The sequence below is a fragment of the Anabrus simplex genome, chromosome 5 (assembly GCF_040414725.1).
Source record: "Anabrus simplex isolate iqAnaSimp1 chromosome 5, ASM4041472v1, whole genome shotgun sequence".
NCBI lineage: Eukaryota > Metazoa > Arthropoda > Insecta > Orthoptera > Tettigoniidae > Anabrus > Anabrus simplex.
The window spans coordinates 201,514,933-201,533,940 of record NC_090269.1 but is presented as its reverse complement, the minus strand read 5'-3'; the positions used below and the strand labels follow the sequence as shown (position 1 = coordinate 201,533,940).

Genomic DNA, 19,008 nt, shown 5'->3' with positions numbered 1-19,008 from the left:
GGAAAAAATACAGACACTTTTTCGTTCAACCTGCGTTAAAATTTTAACTGGGTACAATAAAACTTTATACTACGCGTAATTAAACGTAGAATAAAATAAATTACATTTTGGTTTAGCTTGTTTTTATGTGGAACAAGGGATAAACTTTTTATAAACATATAAACTCAGGTGTTTATACTTTTTTCCATGTCGGTAAGGTGCACTAATATTGATAACAGAAAACAAATTATTTACACTTGTAACACAATTATAGTTTGTTTCTTTACCGTGACAGTTCCACATTCTGAAGATGAGGCTGTATCCTCCTCGTCACATGAAACACTTCTGCTAGATCTTTCCTCTCTCTCTCCAGTCGTTCCACTCATGACTATCGTGACCCAAGGACTTTGTTGTTTCTTTTATAAGCTGATACCATTCTGTACGTACTTGTGTTTTCCGGATAGTAATTCTCCTTGGTAAATTCATGATCTCTCTTACTTGATCAACCCATCTTTTTGCAACCTGTCCTCGTGTCCTTGTGCCAGAAACTTTTCCTTGGTCAATTAATTTTTTCAGGTTGTCATCCTCTCTTGTCATAATGTGACCAAAGAATTGCAGGATTCTCTGGTACACAACTTGGCATAAACTTCCTTGTATTCCAATTTCCCGGATGACAGAATGGCTGTCCACGGTATTCACAACATCCTTCTCCAACACCACATTTCAAAGGCGTTGATTCGGTTCCTGTCTTAAGCTTTTATGGTTCAAGTTTCGCATCCATACAGGAAGATCGAGAACACAAGCGAATGGACTAATCTTTTTTTCGTATTCATAGATATTGCTCTATTTTGCCAGATCTTCTTTAATTTTGCCATAGCTGTACGTCTTAGAATGATGCGACGTTTGATTTCTTTTTCGTAGCTACTTTTATCCTTGATTATTGAACCAAGATAAGGAAACTGACAGACTCTTTGAAGATTGTTAAGGTGCTGTGGCAGCTGAATTTCTGCACCTTTGTTGACAATCATTAGTTTTGTCTTGTTTCAATTAATTTCCATGCCAAGTTTGTGACTTTCCTGTTGTACACGATCCATTATCTCGACAAGCTCCTGTACACGTGTGGTGTCGTCTGCAAAATGGAGGTTATTAATTCTCTTTCCACCAATCGAAAATCCTCCTTCCCAACTGTCGAGGGCATGCCTCATGATATATTCACCATAGATGTTAAACAATTGAGGTGAAAAGATGCATCCTTGTCTCACACCTTTGGAGACTTTGAAACTTGATGATAGATCACCATCAACTCTGACTTTGGCCAAGTTATCGTATAAGCCTTTTATAAGTGAAATGAGATGAGATGGCATTCCCATTTCCTCTAGAACACACCACAACTTAGGCCACAAAACAAAATTGAAGGCCTTTTGGTAGTCAATGAAGCACAGAAACAAAGGAATGTTGAATTCATGTGCCTTTTCAACCAACTGACCTATATTTAGAATCTGTTATCTAGTTCCTCTTCCCTTGAAGAATCACTAGGGCTCGGGTGTTTAAGACCTAAAAATAGCCCAAATAAGCAAGCAAATATGACCTCAAAAGTGATGAAATATGATGTAAAATGACAAAATATGACCCGAAAATGATTAATCTATATATGGTCATTTTAAAATAAATTATCAATCGAAATGGCAATTCCTTTGATACATATTTGTTAACTAAATTCTTTATTCTTACTTTCATATTAATTTTCTGAGTCGCCGTAAGACCTATCTGTATTGGTGCGACGTAAAGCCACTAGCAAAAAAAATCTGAGTATACACGTTTAGCAATTATTCACAGTGTATTGTCCTTCATTCACTTATCAAGCATTTGTGAATACATACCTATAGAGTTACAAGTTCGCTAAGATTATCAGATCACACAATATTTTAAAAGTCAAGACATGTTTGCACCCTACGTTGGTGGTTTGAAATACCAAAAAAACTAGAAATCAATCTATTTTTAAATATTTTGGAACGTTTAAGTCCAGATTTCATTAATATTACTCAAATGTGTTAACGTTTAAATGGAGCACCACGAAATGAATTAAGTAGGTGTCTTTAAATACATTATGATAGGATGGCAGGGCATATAGTGCAAACTCGCATACCATTTTCATTCTTCTCCGTGGATGGAATTGAGTGTATGACAAAATTCATATTCAAAGCATAAGGCACGAAAGACCTCCGATTATCACTTAACACATTATTGTAAGAAGAGAACCTCCTTTCTACGACACAAGATATTAGTGCATATTTAAATAATGTTAAATCACTACTGTCGAGTATGCACTCGTCTTGAAATGTACTGATTAAGAACATCATTTATCTTGCACACACAGCGAAGGGTGTCATTTCGATTAAGCACGTTTTTAAAGTTTCCATTTTACCGAGCTCGATAGCTGCAGTTGTTTAAGTGCGGCCAGTATCCAGTATTCGGGAGATAGTAGGTTCGAACCCCACTATCGGCAGCCCTGAAAATGGTTTTCCGTGGTTTCCCATTTTCACACCAGGCAAATGCTGGGGCTGTACCTTAATTAACCCTTTCGCACTCAGCGCGCCGATCTATCGGCGCGAGAGGTTATGGCGAAAACGCTCACGGCGCCGATACATCGGCTCTGCCTTATTTACGGATTTTGGTCATTTGCGTAGCTGTTAAATCGTAACAGTTGATCGTGACGGTAGATTAAAGCGTTGAATTTGCGTTTAACTCAACAGATATATCCACCAGCCCTACAAAATATTTTTATTTTCGACAAATAAAATCTGTTGACCGTGAATATTTATGTTGTGGTTATTTGAAGTTGTTATTGCGTGGATCTGTTTTGATTGGCTTAAGAATACAACAAGTTGATCTTGCTATGAGTTTTGTTTATAGTTTATATCGTTTCTTTGGTATATCGTGTGTTCGATGCACTTCGTAAACTACAATTTTACTCCTTTTCATAACTCCGTTGTTGCACGTGCTTGCGTCATCTTTTTATAGTAATGGCTAGGCCATATTCAAGGCCGAATGATGCCGATATCCACGAATTTTCAGATGATTTAGATAGTAATAATGACCTTCTTTTGCCGAAAGTGATTCCCGTTATGTGGGAAGTGACACGGTCGTAACTGCTCACCGTGCATCGGACCGCGAGGCCCTGACATCGATGACCGTTACATGTACCCTGAATAACTTTGTGCAATGCTTCGTGAGTGAATTGCAGCACACACATCATATTGATATCAAATTATTCAGATTTAAATGTTCTTTCATCCACGTCTAAGAGTAAAGAAGGAAGATGCAACAATGTCTAATTTTTCTGTCATTGAAAACAATAATTTATTTTTAAAAAATTATTTTCGAAATTTAATAATTATTTTCGGCTTAACCAATAACAATACGTCCAAGGTATATTCATTTCTGAAATGCTCAAAGTTTCCTGTATTAGTGTGATTAATTTTATTTTAATGTGTGTTAAACTCTTTACGTGTTGAATTTTTGTAATTTGCTTTGGAAAATCACAGAAATTGGTCTGAGTGTCTTCGAGCAAACACCTGCATATAGGCTGAGTGCCAAAGGGTTAAGGCCACGGCCGCTTCCTTCCCACTCTTAGGCCTTTCCTGTCCTATCGTCGCCGTAAGACCTATCTGTGTCGGTGCGACGTAAAACTAGAAAAAAAAAGTTTCCATTTTACACTGTCGCCAACTATTCCATATGACTGATGTACTGAAAGCATTTCTCACAATTTCAATACGTGCAGTAATTTCTAAGCTAGCAGCTTCTAAACGAGAAATTGCACTCGATGTAATTCCAAAATTAGACTTAATGTATGTCAAACTCTGGACAAACTGTTAGAAAACAATTCCTGCTCAACCTCGATAGAAGAGGCAGAGTATTCCACTTGTGTTAGCTGCAGACATGATACCGAGAAACAGTTTTGTGAATACTAGTTTGTATTTGGTAAGTTGAAGGTAATTTTGCACAGCTACAGCTGTCGTCAGACCGCTGAAATATGACGTTTCTATGAAAATAGCTCAAAATATGACCTTTTGACAAAAAATAGCCAAAATATGCATTTGTATGACAAATAAAAATAACTTAATTGTGACGATAATCACCTGATTTGCACCAAAATCCAATCATGCAAGAAAATAGAGACAAAGAAAAAAATATGACTTTTCCTAAACATCCGAGCCTTAATAATCGCATTCTGAACCTATATCAACACATCAGTCACGGCTGTCTAAACATGCCTGTTGCCTGGGTACTGTCATATTGCTGACTGCATGGGTCTTTTAAACTTTGTAAAAATTCTGTCAGGAAATCCAAACAAAGCTATGAAATTAAGAATAATAATTTAAAAAATTAGGTTATCTACTGTGCAAAACTATCCACAACAGAGTTCTATCACCAATGATCTCGAAATAGCTCTGGTATAGTCCAAAAGACGGCATCAAATTTCAGTCTTCAGCTAACATGAGGTAACTTGGGATCTGTCTAAGATGCTCAGCCAGGTAGTCTGGTTTCCTGAGGGCCCTTACGCATTGTATTAACTGAACATATGTTCTGTGAACTGATCATAACAGCTATGTTTTAAAGAGACTAAACTTTTTTTTTTTGAAAGGTTTTGTGCCATAACCTCTGTTTTCTCATTCCATATTCTTCAAATTTGTATGTCAATCCCAAAAGTAAGAATGTGATTGCAGTAACATCCTGTAGGAATTTCCACTGTTCACTGTGTTACATAGAATTGCTTTAAGATAGTGAAGTAGTGTCCATTACTTCAGAAATTGTAGATTAATCACTTATGTTAACATTGCGAACTTTGTTCAGGTGTGGAGTCTAAGTTATTGCAATTGGAATATTCTACTGCCAGCAATGGTGACATATGGTTGATGAAATAATGGTAATTGAACATGATTGTATTTTTTTTTTAAAGTCATTTTGACAGTTAAAAAAAATAGAAGTTTCTGAACAAAAAGTTAAACTGGTTGGTTTGCTTCTGTAGGATAAAAGTCAGTGATTCCAGGATATGACCTTACAAGTAATTGAATTTGCACTTTGTTGTAGAAGACATCTTCACCGTGGAAAGGTGTTCCTATAGAAATCTATGCAATTGTCGCTTGCGGAGCTGTGGTTTTAAATAGCGAGCCTGTTACACCTTTTCACTTCAGTGTAGAAATCGTGAAGGGTTTGGATCACTTCCATTTTAAGCAGATGTTACGTAAAGGTTATAATATATGTTGACATATTCAAGCTCTTCAAAGAATAGAAAATTAAAATGACTATTTTTCCTAATTTTTAAGCACCATCTATCATACATGATGAGGTAAGACAATCGTTTGACTCTTGATGACCTGCAGGGTAATATTACTTAGTAATTTCTAATTTTTGATATGGATTTATTTGTTTTGACATACCCTTAAGATTCCCAGTTTTGTAGTGTTACTTAGCATTATTTTTAGATTGAAGCCGTTTGATATTTATCGTGCTGAGACTGTACTTCTTCTGCAAAATATTTGGACTCCTTTTTTTTTTCTTTAACAAGAGGACCTAGGAATTTAATATACTCTTCAAAAAAAGTTAAAGATTTTTGCAGTTTACTCACCAATGTTTAATATTTGTTTCATTTATGTTTAGATAGTATGTATGTTGTTTAAAACATGGCAACCCTGCCTTCCTCATAGCTACGGGCATTAGACTTGAAACTGGTAAACAAATTCAGTACACTAGAGTTGCAATGGCATCCAAGCAAGCTTGTCAGTGTGCCTCACTTCTATGCACTGTGCACTGAAATGCCTCACCATGTTGTCTGTAGCAGATCACATCAAAATAGTCACTCACGGAACAGAATATGAGACAAGATGACTTTGCCAACATTGTTCACATGAATCAGTGTTGTCACCAGGTTGTGGAAAAAGTTCCTAGACACCTGTTCAATAGCAAATCGAGATCACATGGGCCCCATCCACATAAAACCTTAGCAAAGATCGGTATGTACACATATTGGCTTGTAGAAATCCTTCACACACAAGAACTACTATGCACCACGAGCTTTGAGATACCACAGAAGTTACTGAAAGTACCCGAACTGTGTGCAGTAGACTCCATGATGGGGAACTGTATTCAAGAAAACCCCTGAGGACTTCCCCATGTCATCGTCATGGGGTGGCTCAGATTTAGTGAGGTACAGCATGTCAGATTTGGATACAAGATCAGTGGTCCAGAACATTGTTCACTGATGAAGTGCAAATTGGTTTCGACCTTGATGACAACTCTCTGCACACCTGGAAGGCAAGAGGGGAACACTACAATGAATAGTCCTCAGTAGAACGTCACCAACAGCTTGGCAGTCCAGCACTATTTTTGGCAGGTATCGTGTTCGGCCACCATATGCCACTAGTTCAAGAAAACATGACAGCCGCAGTAAACGAACGTAACATTCTTTTACCCATAGTAAGTGGTTTTGCAGAGACTGTAGGAGATGGGTTTATGATAACACTTGTCCACATTGTACAGCTTCAGTGAGTGGATACCTGGAGGGATGCGGGATCTGCAGAATGGACTGGCCAGTGTTTTCCCCGGACATGAACTGCAATAGAAGGTGATGATGGAACTCTGGCACAAGAAGAGGGAGAAATTAAACAAGAACTCGAGATCTATTTCGAAAAGCTGCTGAATGGAGATACAGAAGATATAACAACAGATAGAGGAGAGCCAAGTTGAGGCACCACAACTGAACCACCAATTACATGGCTTGAGGTTGAAAATGCTCTCGAGCATGAAGAAAGGAAGGGCAGTGGGCATAGATGAACTAAGTGCAGATATGCTGAAAGCAGCGGGAATTCCAGGAATCCAATGGCTCTACAGACTGCTCAACAAGATATGGGAGGAAAATACTATTCCTGAGGACTGGAAGATGGGTATCATTGTACCTCTATTCAAGAAAGGAAGCCGACGAAAGTGTACTAATTACCGTGGTATCACACTACTGTCTCATGTCCTGAAAATATTGGAAAAAATAATAGAGACCAGAATCAGAGATATTGTTGAACCAATTTTGGAAGAAGAACAGTATGGTTTCAGACCAGGAAGGTCAACTACAGACCTTATATTTGCAATTAGGATGCTAATGGAAAAATACTGGGAGAAGAACAAGCCTCTATTTCTAATATTTTTGGACATTGAGAAAGCATACGACAGTGTAACAAGGGAAAGAATTTGGCAATGCATGAAAGAACTTCAAGTGCGAGACAGCCTCATAGACAAAGTGAAAATGTTGTATAATGGGAACAGAAGCTGTATTCAAGTAGGATGTGGTTTGTCGGACTGGTTTGAAACAAAGAGAGGAGTGCAGCAGGGCAGCTCATTGTCACCACTTCTATTTATTATTCTAATGGATGTAGTAATGAAATACATGAAAAGGAAAGAACATGGAGATATCAAAGCCTTCACATTTGCAGATGATGTTGCAATCTGGAGTGACTCAGAAGAGGAATTGGGAGAGAGAATGCAAAGCTGGAAGGAGGAGTTTAAGAAATATGGTTTAAACATCAGCAAGACCAAGACGGTGGTGAGGAAAGTGTATGGGGAAGGAGCAGAACCAATAGTCATGTTAAGTGAAGCCCAACTGGACAGCGTTCCAGTTTTCAAATACTTGGGTAGCGTTATATCAAATGACAACCTAGCAAAACATGAGGTGATCAATCGAATCAATAAGGCAACACAATTTTACCACCAGGTAAGACACCTGCTGTGGGATGAGCAAATACCCATGAAAACAAAAATGACATTGTACAAGTCCTATTATACAGCAATTCTTACAGTCTCGAAACCACAGCACTGACCAATAGAGATAATTCCAAACTTCAGGCAGCTGAAATGAAATTCCTTCGCACTATGATCCAGAAAACCAGGAAAGACAAGATTAGGAATGACAAAATTAGAGAAGTAGGAATAGATGATTCTCTCCTCAATAAGATTCAGATATCAAGACTGAAGTGGTTTGGTCACATGAAGAGGATGCCAGTAAACAGAACTGCAAGGAAGGAATTTGACAGAAAAGTAGAAGTAAGACAACCCGTGGGAAGGCCACGAAGGAAATGGATAGATTTAGTTAAGAACGATGTACTGCTGAGAGGTCATGATTGGGACAGGTTGGTGGAGGAAGAATGGTACAAGGACAGGATGAGATGGAGGAGGCTCATATACCACACCCGGGAAACTGGAGATGCTTTAGGATGATGCTGCTGATGAACTGCATAAAGATGCGCGGACCTTCTTAAAAATGTTCATCAAAAAGAAAAGTATTTTGTGAGGTGGATCCTCTTCGTAAAAAGCTTGAACAGTAAGCATCACTTGGGGATCAGATTATCAAACCCAAGGCTTCAGTAGATAAGAACGGTATGATAAAACGCAAATATTGAGGCAGAATTCTGTTTTATTTTAAGAAAAACATAAGGGATAAATATACATGGCCAGAAAGAAGGCGAACGGGTTAAAAATTGTCTTATTGTATTGAGCAAGTATTGCATTGAGTAATATCTACCGGCACTAGTCATCATACAATTATTTTTCTTTACTCAATACACTAGGACAATTTTTAACTCGTTTGCTTTCTTTCTGGCCAGGTATTTTTAGACCCATTAAAAGAAGGGCGAAACATGTCCCTTTAAGTCTAGTAATTTCTATGTTCATTTAATCACATAAAACTGTGGAATTAATTGTATTGAATAGGTGGTGTAATAAAATACTCCTTTTGTAAACTTAGTGAGACACCCAAGTCAGTTTCGACCAGAGGGGAAGTGGGCATAGCAACAGAAGAGAAATTCACTCAGAATCTATTTGTTTTAACTTCTACTGTACAATAGTATACAATAATTATGCATAACATGTCTTCATAGGCTCTTAATGGACAGTTGAAAGATCCACACACTTCACAGATATTTAAATACTGCCAATCTATTATATACTGATCTGTGCGCAGTTTTAGATGTGTTCTATTCATATACACAATGGTGGATGCGAATTTTTAGATACTTGCTGAACAAAATCTTAACAGTGTTATTTATATGCGTATCAAATGGATCTAAGTGTAATACATATCCATTCAGTGGCAGAAATAAACTAAGCTCCATGGCTTGAGTTGCTATTAAAGTTTAGATATTTCTTTGGAGTCAAGGTTTAAATTTGGTGACCTGTACTCCCTGAATAACCTTTCGCGATATGTTGTCTCTTCGTCTTAAATTAGCAGAAATGAATGCCTTCTTAAATTGTTCACAATCTAGGAATTTTAGTGCCATTTTTGCTACACAGCCAGCAACATATTCTATTACATTATCTGCATATAGTGACAGACAAAGCAAGGAAGGGATGTGGTCATGATCATCATTAATAATTAGTGATTTAACTGGTGTTGACACATCTGACTCAATCAATTGGTGGCTCCTAGTACTGGGTGTACTACTTACATGCAACATATTAATATCACTCTGGTGTAAACAACTGCCAGTGCCCTTCTTTTATTTCATTCCTGACTACAAGTCTTTTAAACACTGTTTCAGTCTTTTTGAATGCAGACTTGAATTGACGATAATTAGGATTGTTATTCCATCCTCCTCGCTGTCTTATCAAATCAAAAAGTAAATCAAGATGGTCTTAGCTAAGTTTGTAAGTAATAAGGTACCTTACCAAAACAACTGGATGAATTTAAAATAACAAATGCAATATCAGTGAACACTGTGAATCTACAGGTTCTTCACAGCCCTCATATTGGTCACGTTTTAGTTCCTTTGTACAATATTCGATAGTTTTGCTAACAGATTTATGAAAATGTTTGAGCAGCTAGCCTAACGTTCATTTTTTGTTGTTGTCAATTCACATGTTTACTATTAACTTATTTGCTAGATGTGACAAGCATCAAAAATAACTTCTATTTCTTCCTGATTATTACAAGGGTTAGGAAAGGTAACTTCAAGATTATATGGATCTCTTAAATTTGCTCCCAGTGCATTTGCCATTGCCATATTACTAGGAGCCCCAGCAAATGCCACAGCAACAATATTTACACCTAAATCATTCAGTTTTTCAACTGCATGTCTAATATTGGCTCTTTTAGTACCCATGGTGCTATCAAAAAAAAAAGAAATAGCCACATGGAATTTTCCAAGACATATTAATGGAAATATACATAACATGTGCCATTTTTTCTGTTTGTAAACTGTCATCAGTTTCAGTCCCCATGTCTACATATCACATTACTTTCACTCCATCAAACTCTATGCGTTCCCTTAAACTCATATCATCTATTGAAATAGAAGCCTGTGGAATAATACCTCTATAATTTGCATCCTTCACCTTTTTAACTCGATTACATTAAAACTCTCTTGACTGAACCCAGGTTCACAATCAACCATGCTCGGATTGTTCTTGGATGTGGTAAGGCATTGTTGAATGTTGACCTAACATATTCATATGCTTTGGGTGAGCAATAATGTAAAGTTAATGCAAATGACCACAATTCAGGAAAATCTGCATAACTCTCGATTACCCTCGTTCACAATGGCTCTCATCACAAGACTGCAAGCACCTGCAGGTAAAGATTTTTCTAAAATGTCAGCTGCACTTTCTGACAAGAGTTTCTTGTTCAAAAGAGAATCAATGAATTCTTTATTGCTTTCAGTCACTTTATCTTTCCTCCTGACTACTGTTGCAACACTTTTAAATTTTTTCTTAGCATTAATTAAAGCACCAGAAAGCTTGAAAACTTATGGATGAATTACATAGGCAAAATATTCTTCTGGTAGGGCTCCAAGAAATGAGAAATTTAACAGAAGATCTAGTTGAATCTCAAGACTAATGGTGTACTATGGGAAGCCAGGTCAAAGGGTCATGAAACATTGCCCCAAATTAGAAAATAATAGATTCCGTAATTGATTTTAAAGCCATCTCGCCGAGAATTGCAATTCTAACTTTACAAACCACAAACTAACTTCACACCATCATAAATGCTCATGCCTCTACCAAAGAAAAATATTTCATAACAAAACCTCTGCAAGAAGTTGATAATTTCTGGAATCTCCTTGATTGGACAATGAATAAAATAAATATGAATAACATCAAGATCCTTATACGGGACTTTAACGCTCAACTGGGTAAGGAAAAGAAGTATCGAGATGTAGTAGGAAAGTGGGCTCCTCTTAAATATACTAACAGAAATGGCCAAAGACTCGTAGAAATTTGCAGAACCCATGGACTAATCTTCAAATCTACATATTTTAAAAGAAAACCACACAAACTTAACCTGGAAACATCCTGTTTGGACAAAATGGGAATGGCAGCTAGACCACATATGTATGGACAAATTCTTTCACAAGGAAATCCACAATGTCGAAGTTTTAAGATGAACGGACACTGATTCAGATCATTACTTAATGAAATTTACTCTATTAAGAAGAAAAAGACAAAATAGAGTTGGAGAGAAAAGTATATACGACCCTCATCAGTTAATCCAGAATGCCCAGTATCGGCAAAAAAAAACAGGAACTACAAGATAACTGACAATTTAGATGACCTAATACCAATTCTTAAACAGAATGCTGAAGATAGACATGCCTGGTTGACCTCTGATTGTGATAGAAAGCATGAAGAAAGGCATCAAGCTTGGTTGAAATGTCAAGCCCACAAAACAGAAGAAAATTTCACTAACCTCAAGAATGTCAGAAAAGAATTCACCCAAACTATTAGAACAATTAAGAGATAATGTCAAAACGATTTAATAAACTGTATTGAGGAAAATTATTACAAAACCAATTCTAGAGATTATTACAAAGCCTTTGGTAGACAATTGCAAAAATTCAACCCCCCCACATTAAGGAAAAACAGAAGTCATGGCGGAAGCATTTAACAAGCTCTCAAACAGTGATGAACCTGAAAAGCTCTTATTAATTGATACACATACCCCGATAAAAGCTAAACCAGGTTTTTACAGAGATGTGGAAATACACCAGCAGTGCGACTCAGACGTCCCTCCATATGATGTTACAAAAGATTTGGATATCAGAAAAATTCCCGGAACAATGGACAACAGCTGTAATTAATCCATTTCATAAGAAAGGTGAAAGAAGAAATTCAGACAACTATAGAGGTACAGTATTTCCATCCTTGACTGCACGTATAAGATTTTCTCTAAGATAGTGTATAATTGGATTAAAGAACAACTTGAGGTGAATACCAGGGAGGCTTCAGACCTCGGAGAAGCTGCTCTGAACAAATAATAACTTTGAAGCCAGTCATGGCATAGTACAGGAAACAAAACAAGACCCTTTCAATAACGGTTATAGATTTCAAGAAAGCATACGACTCCATCGACAGACCATCATTATTAAAAAATTTAAGACATTTCGGATTTCACCCAAAGCTGATCAGATTGATTGAACTTACTCTAATACAATTTCTGAAATTAAGTTAAGAGGATTACTTTCTGAGCCATTCTTGGTAACAGCTGGTTAAAACAGGGTGACAGATTGTCACCCCTTCTTTTTAACTGTCCACTAGAGTGCGTTATGAGGGAATGGTACAAGAACCACTCAAAAAATATAAAAATTGGAACCCAGAAGGATAACATACATTTGAACTGCCTAGGATTTGCTGATGATCTAGCTCTTCTGGCCAATGATATCCAGGAAACAAAACAACAAATAACATCTCTACAGGAAATAGCTCAAAATGTGGCTTGAAAATTTCATTTGGAAAAAAAAGAAAGAAAAAGAAAAAAAGAAGAGATGCTAACTCGACTTCTGCTTGGAAACAGAATTAAGCTGGGAGACCATGAAATAAAAATTGTAGAAAAATTTAAATACTAGGTGGAATAATCACATAAAACCTGAACGAGAAACCAGCATGGCAAAATATAATAGATATACTGGTTACAGCACAGCACGTTATCAAGAATACATATTAAAAAAGTGTCTCTCAATAGCAACCAAATAGAAACACTACAAAACAGTCACCCAGCCACAAATTACATATGCATGTGGAACATTAATCAAAACAACAAACACAGTTGCAATAGATAAGAGTACTCAAGTTAGAAAGGAGAATAGTGAGAACCTGTTTAAATAAAAATTAACGAGTAAACAGAGTCTGGAGACTAGCTTCCAATGAAACAGTTTATAGCCCAATGAAAAAGAAACAAATGTCATTCTTAGGGCATCTAATACGGTCACCAGGAAATAGAATCAGTAGAAAAATTATGTATGAGTAAGAATAATATAAGAAGGATTACAGAACTTAGAAGACGTGAGAGAGTTACACATTACAATAGTAGATTTAAAATAGAAAATAAATACACTCAAGATATTGAAAGACAAACACACTAGAGTACAGACAAAAATCAACAAGCAGAGAATAGGAAGAGTGACTCCAAGCAGAAAGAAAATTACATTCAGAAAGGATGAAACGGTATTGGGCTGACAAAAAGAAGGAAAACTCCATAAACCTGACTAAAGTAGTCTTATGTTGGCTAAAAAAATTAAAATTAAATAAATTAAAGCACTGTTACACTTGCTTAATTTATGTTCCAACATTCTTTTCTGAGGCATGAGTTTGGTGTTTTCCATATTATCTCTTAATAATGACAAATTTCATTCAGAAGTTTTTTATTTTTTTTGCTTTTTTATATATACAAATTGCTTTACGTTGCACCGACACAAATAGGTCTTATGGTGATGATGGGATAGGGAAGGACTAGGAGTGTGGAGGAAGCGCGGTAGTTTTAATTAATTTAAAGTTAAAAACTTCATGATTGTTCCGTATTGAATAGAGAAATAAGAAGATGTACAATATTATAGGGAAAGATCCTTCCCTATAATATTGTACATCTTCTTAGCTTTAATTAAGGTACAACCCTCACAGTTGCAAGCTCCTATTGGAACTTGGAACTGATTCAGGGGTAGGCTTAGTGTCGATTAGAGGTGCATGACATTTTGGTGTTGATTAGAGGTGCATGACATTTTGGTGTCTTACCACGGGTCTTCGAATCACACTGTAAGTATTCAGGAAATGATGGGGATACTGATGGAATTGAACCATCTCTTAATCGATGTGCTTGTCAGGTGAAGTCTATATCTTCAGGTCGAAAATGCTGGGAGCACTGCTGAATACTTCGTTGGCTGCCATCCTTCTCTTCTTACTGCTTTGATCCAGGCTTCTTTAAGATCTCTTCTAGATGTTTCAGTTGAAAATCTAGAAAAATGTATTAAATTTTCTTATAATGCGTAATTTTCACAAATAAATTCCAGCAATAGGTCCAAGTATGTACCGGTAAGTGATTATTTTACTTAACCTATGCAAAGATATATTCTGTGCATGGTAACTTCCTCAAGAACTGTATTAGAAATGACACCCCGAAACTACACAGTGGTTTACCATTTTATTTTTGTCTGAGAATACATGAAAAACATCGTAGATTCAAAACAACTTCTAGTATCAGCTGGGTGAACCCAATATGGCACCTAGCCTGCTGCCCGCACCCCTCATGCCCCCTTGTGAGGCTTCAGTGCAGCTTGTGTCGAAAGTTTCTACACAGCCAATCTAGTCTCTATGTGTGTTCTCTCCACTTCTCTCGCACATGGCTGAGTTTAACCTCCTAATAATTCATGGTCGAAGAGTGTGACCAGAAAACAATGTTTAATAACCCGCTAGTCTGAAATATAAGACTTCAGCCAACATTTGTATAGAAAGAGTGTGATCTGCAATAATACATTGATACTTTTATGGGCCCCAGTGCATAGGTTTCCAGTTTTTTTCACACCTAAATACACTGTTATTATTTACCATAGTGGGAAAAGGTTATCGTATATGTCCTCTCGTTTTTCTTCACGCCTGTTAATGCTCTTGTCTTTTTTTTATTTATTTTTTTCCTAGTGGCTTTACGTCGCACCAACACAGATAGGTCTTGTGGCGACAATGGGATAGGTAAGGCCTGGGAGTGGGAAGGAAGCAGCCGTGCTCTTAATTAATTAAGGTACAGCTCCAGCATTTGCCTGGTGTGAAAATGGGAAACCATGGAAGACCATCTTCAGGGCTGCCGACAGTGGGATTCAAGCTCGCTATCTCCTGGATGCAAGCTCACAGCTACTCGCCCGGTCGTCTCATCTTTAGAAATGGAAAATGTTTTTCACTGTCCCCATACATACATGGCGTAAAATGCATGCATGTTGGAGAAAACATATCAAATGTTTACATATCCCTGTTGGATAGGGTGTATTCAGTAGTACGTTTTCTCGCTTAACACATTCTCTTTCTTTCCCCTCCAGAAACGTCTTAACGAGGTTTTACTGTAATTATATAATCCCTTGGTTGTTGACTGATTTTTTGTTGGCATGGAGGAGTCAAGCAAAGAGCTATGTTGATATTACTACCAGGATGGTGACCAGAAAATTGAATGTGTGTGGATTTTAAGGGGGTATTCTTTCATGTCAAAGAAATATCTTCCTATGTCCTTCACCAGTTGAATACAGTTGTCTCAAATTCCTATCATGAGTTGGTCATCAAGTCAGTGATGAGCAGATATAAGAAAAAAATGTGGTGGTAAGAATTTTCATTGTGTAAAATTTGGTAAAGTGTTTATGTAAATTATCCATACATTGGGGTAATGACTACATTGTTTAGTTCTTTGTTGGTGTGACTGCTTATCCATTTGGAAGGCAAAGCAGAGCAGGCTGTAAAAGATGACCACATAAGGTCAATATTGTTGTATCTTTGTATAAGACTAGTCTTGATTATTCAGACTATGTCCTAGAATAGTGATGGTTGCGTGGTTTGGAGCCAGGATGAGTGATGTGTTGAATTCAATGCAGACATATATGTTCTCAAAGTGGGGAGGAGGATCGTTGCAGTACAGATTTCGTATGCGATGGTAAAGTAGAGAGTTAAAGGCAAGCCTGATACGGAATTACCTTGCTGATTTGTCAGGTTGTTCCCAGATTAGTTTGACGTAAATTTCTTAATATGGATTTCATACTGTGAAAAGAAAGAACTCGGAGCTAAATTATCCATAGCAGTGAAGGTATAGTATTCAGAGTTCTCATTTTATACATTTAATGGCTTCAGCTTAGTTAATATTTCAGACAGAGCCTGTACCAGTTTTAAAGGAGAGGAGGCTAATCATGCTTGCGAAGTAACAGTCCAGACAGCTATACTTATATTGTTTTGCTGTGTTCTAACTCTGTGCACTCTTTTAGTTACTCATGACCTCTGGTAAAAAGATGTCAGAGCAAATATTGCATCATATACCATAGCATAATGGTGGAAAATATTTTCCTTCTTGTTACCTTCTTGCTTACAATTTGTGTGTGCTGAAGTGTTCAAATAGAAGAAAGTTGATTTCTTTCTAAAATTTTCCATCTTAAATTGTAAAAATGCAGATTTATTTCTTAATTTGGCCAAACCAGAAAGGTTTGGGGAAATCATATTCTGAATTGTTTCATTTGAATATTTGTTTTCTTCTTTACTGCAGTATTTTGTTTGGTTTTTTTTTTCCTTATTTTTTGTGAAATTTGTTTTGTTTTTAACTTTTAAAAAAGAATATTGTCCTAGCCATCTTGGTTGTTTCACAGAGTTCGTGATTTTTGGTCAGAATCTGGTCCTGCTGATGTTTTGGCTAAAGTTCAGCGGAAAGAGATCACTCTTTTTCGAGCAGCAGAAATGCTGAATGTCACTGTTACTACATTAGCCAACTACCTTTCAACGTTACGTCCTGGTGGCTCATCCTCGGGGGATGAGGGGGGCGAGGAAACAATTGATGAATTTTTTGAAGACACTGTCACTTCAACACCCAAAAAATTAGCAACAGCTGCTCTAGAGAATAATCCCGACATCACAATAGTGAAGCAAGAACCGGTACCAATCGCAAACCACGAACAAGATGACGATGATGATGACGATGTTGATTCTTCACCTTCTTCAGTTGCTACAAACAACAATGCAGAACATTTGATTAGTGATGCTGATGATAGTGAGCATGCTGCCAATGGAATGGAGGATGCAGTGGGGAACTAAATTTATATAGCAAGGTAGGTGGTAGAAGAGCCTAGCTCGAATTTACCACTAAACTTCAGTCTTCCACGCGTAATAGGTGGCTGACTGCTGACAACATATTGCACTGAAATATTTCTTTCCATGCTGAAAAGATTATCAGTTTTGTCTGATTTGTGTATATACAAATTGCATGTAAGTCAGGGGTGCAAATAACGTATTTTAAAAATTCATCAAAATATCTATAATATTGAAAGCACATTTTTTGAAGTGCTGTCGGCCAAGGAACCAGTAGGCCCTCCCAGGGTTATCGTTAATGGAAAAGTATGCTATTTTGAGGAAATATAGCTTACCAATCCTTCTTTTGGCCTTTTAGGCCAAAAATAAATTGATGTTCTTGAGATAGAGAGGATGCTCTGCTAACATCTATTCTTGCAATTTTCCTTTTTTTTTCATGTCTCATGAATTTTTTTTACATAAAAGTTATGGTAACACAGATATTCACATAAATTGAAAGACTGGTTGTCTTGTAGTTGAGGTACCACACGTATAAATTTAAACCTAGAAATATGTGTTGAGTGGGATGTGTCCCACATCTGTAGGAAAGTCTCTGAATAGTTTCCGCATCTTTGGATCTGCTCATTACTTGGGGAATTTGGTATTTGCATCCTTGATTATTTAATAAGATTAATTTATTTCACGCAGTTTTTATTATTTTATGACTTGATAGGTTTTAACAAGGTGGAATATTATTTACTTGTATTTATTAGTACTTTTTTAAGTATATGTTTGGAAGGTTTGTACATAAAAGAGAATGTATTAGATGGACTATACATTTTCTGATTTAGATTTAGGAAGCTTTGTGAAATGTCGGACTACGATAATCAGAAGAAAAATACTTTTATGATAGGTATGTAAGATTATGCATATTTAATTTTTAGGAAAGGTTTCTTTACTAAGTCCTGTTCTCATAATTGTATTCTTATACAGTATATTGTTAAGTATTTATTAATCATGTATTTTATTTGATGTTATCTGATGATAGCCATCATAGCTTGGAATATATTTTGATCACATACCATGTTACTCATTTGCTCCATTTATGGTGTTCCTCATGCTAATTTGGGTGATAGCACATTATGCTCTTTACTTGCTATGCATCATTATTTGGCCTTATCCTGTCTCATCATTCCTACTTATTCTCAGGGCTGATTGGATTGTGTGATGGAAGGCACATGAAGGCTGCAACATGTGAAATACGAAGTTAATTCTGGCAAAGAATTCCTTACCTTTGTCATTGGAGTTAAATTGAACTAGATAAATCTGTGCCCTTGACTGAAGAACATTCTACTTGAGTTTTCTGTGAATAGTTCCTGGTCTATTGCCTTTAGGCATGAAGGAGTCTGCCAACTTTCGTGATGATACTTTTGAATCACTGTTTTGTAGATGACTGTTCTCAGCCCACCTCAAGTCGCATTGTCATGTGTATGAATAGAGATTGTTAATCATAACTGGTTGTGGCTGTTAAGCTGAGGGATCATTCCACATTGTCAGTAAAGAGAAGATGAGACAAGCAGAGAAGAATGTAATTAATGGTGTGATGTGTGATGGAACTAAAGCTCTGTGTTTCATGTCATTTTTGTATATTTTTTTAGAACCAAGACCATTGAAAGTTTTCTAACTACTACCAGAGTGCAGAAATTTAATCATGTATTGTTTGATTTTGTGGACTTAAGCTGCTGTTAAGTAATGGAAGTTGTTTTTCACTGCAGTGTTTCAAATGTATTCTGCTCATTAACCACAAACATGGAATCATGGAATTTTACTGACCACCATTGTTTTCCATTCTTCTCTCTCCCATACAGATCATCTTAGTAAATTTCCTGTCCATTATAGAGTATTCAATCGTTAAGGGAGTTGAAGAGACTGCTGCCATGATCTAGATTTAGTTTGGGCACAATCTTATGGTTT

The 19,008-nt window shown here is 36.7% G+C and overlaps 1 protein-coding gene across 1 annotated transcript in view; it reads left to right on the top strand.

The window, feature by feature from the left end:
• Positions 1–18,224, top strand: part of LOC136873913 (uncharacterized) — a 210,435-nt gene extending 192,211 nt beyond the window's left edge. Inside the window, exon 8 of the mRNA XM_067147250.2 lies at positions 16,620–18,224. Coding sequence (XP_067003351.2) covers positions 16,620–17,061 — 442 coding nt within the window. The 3' untranslated portion in view covers positions 17,062–18,224. The remainder of the gene's footprint in view (positions 1–16,619) is intronic.
• Positions 18,225–19,008: the final 784 nt, after the last annotated feature.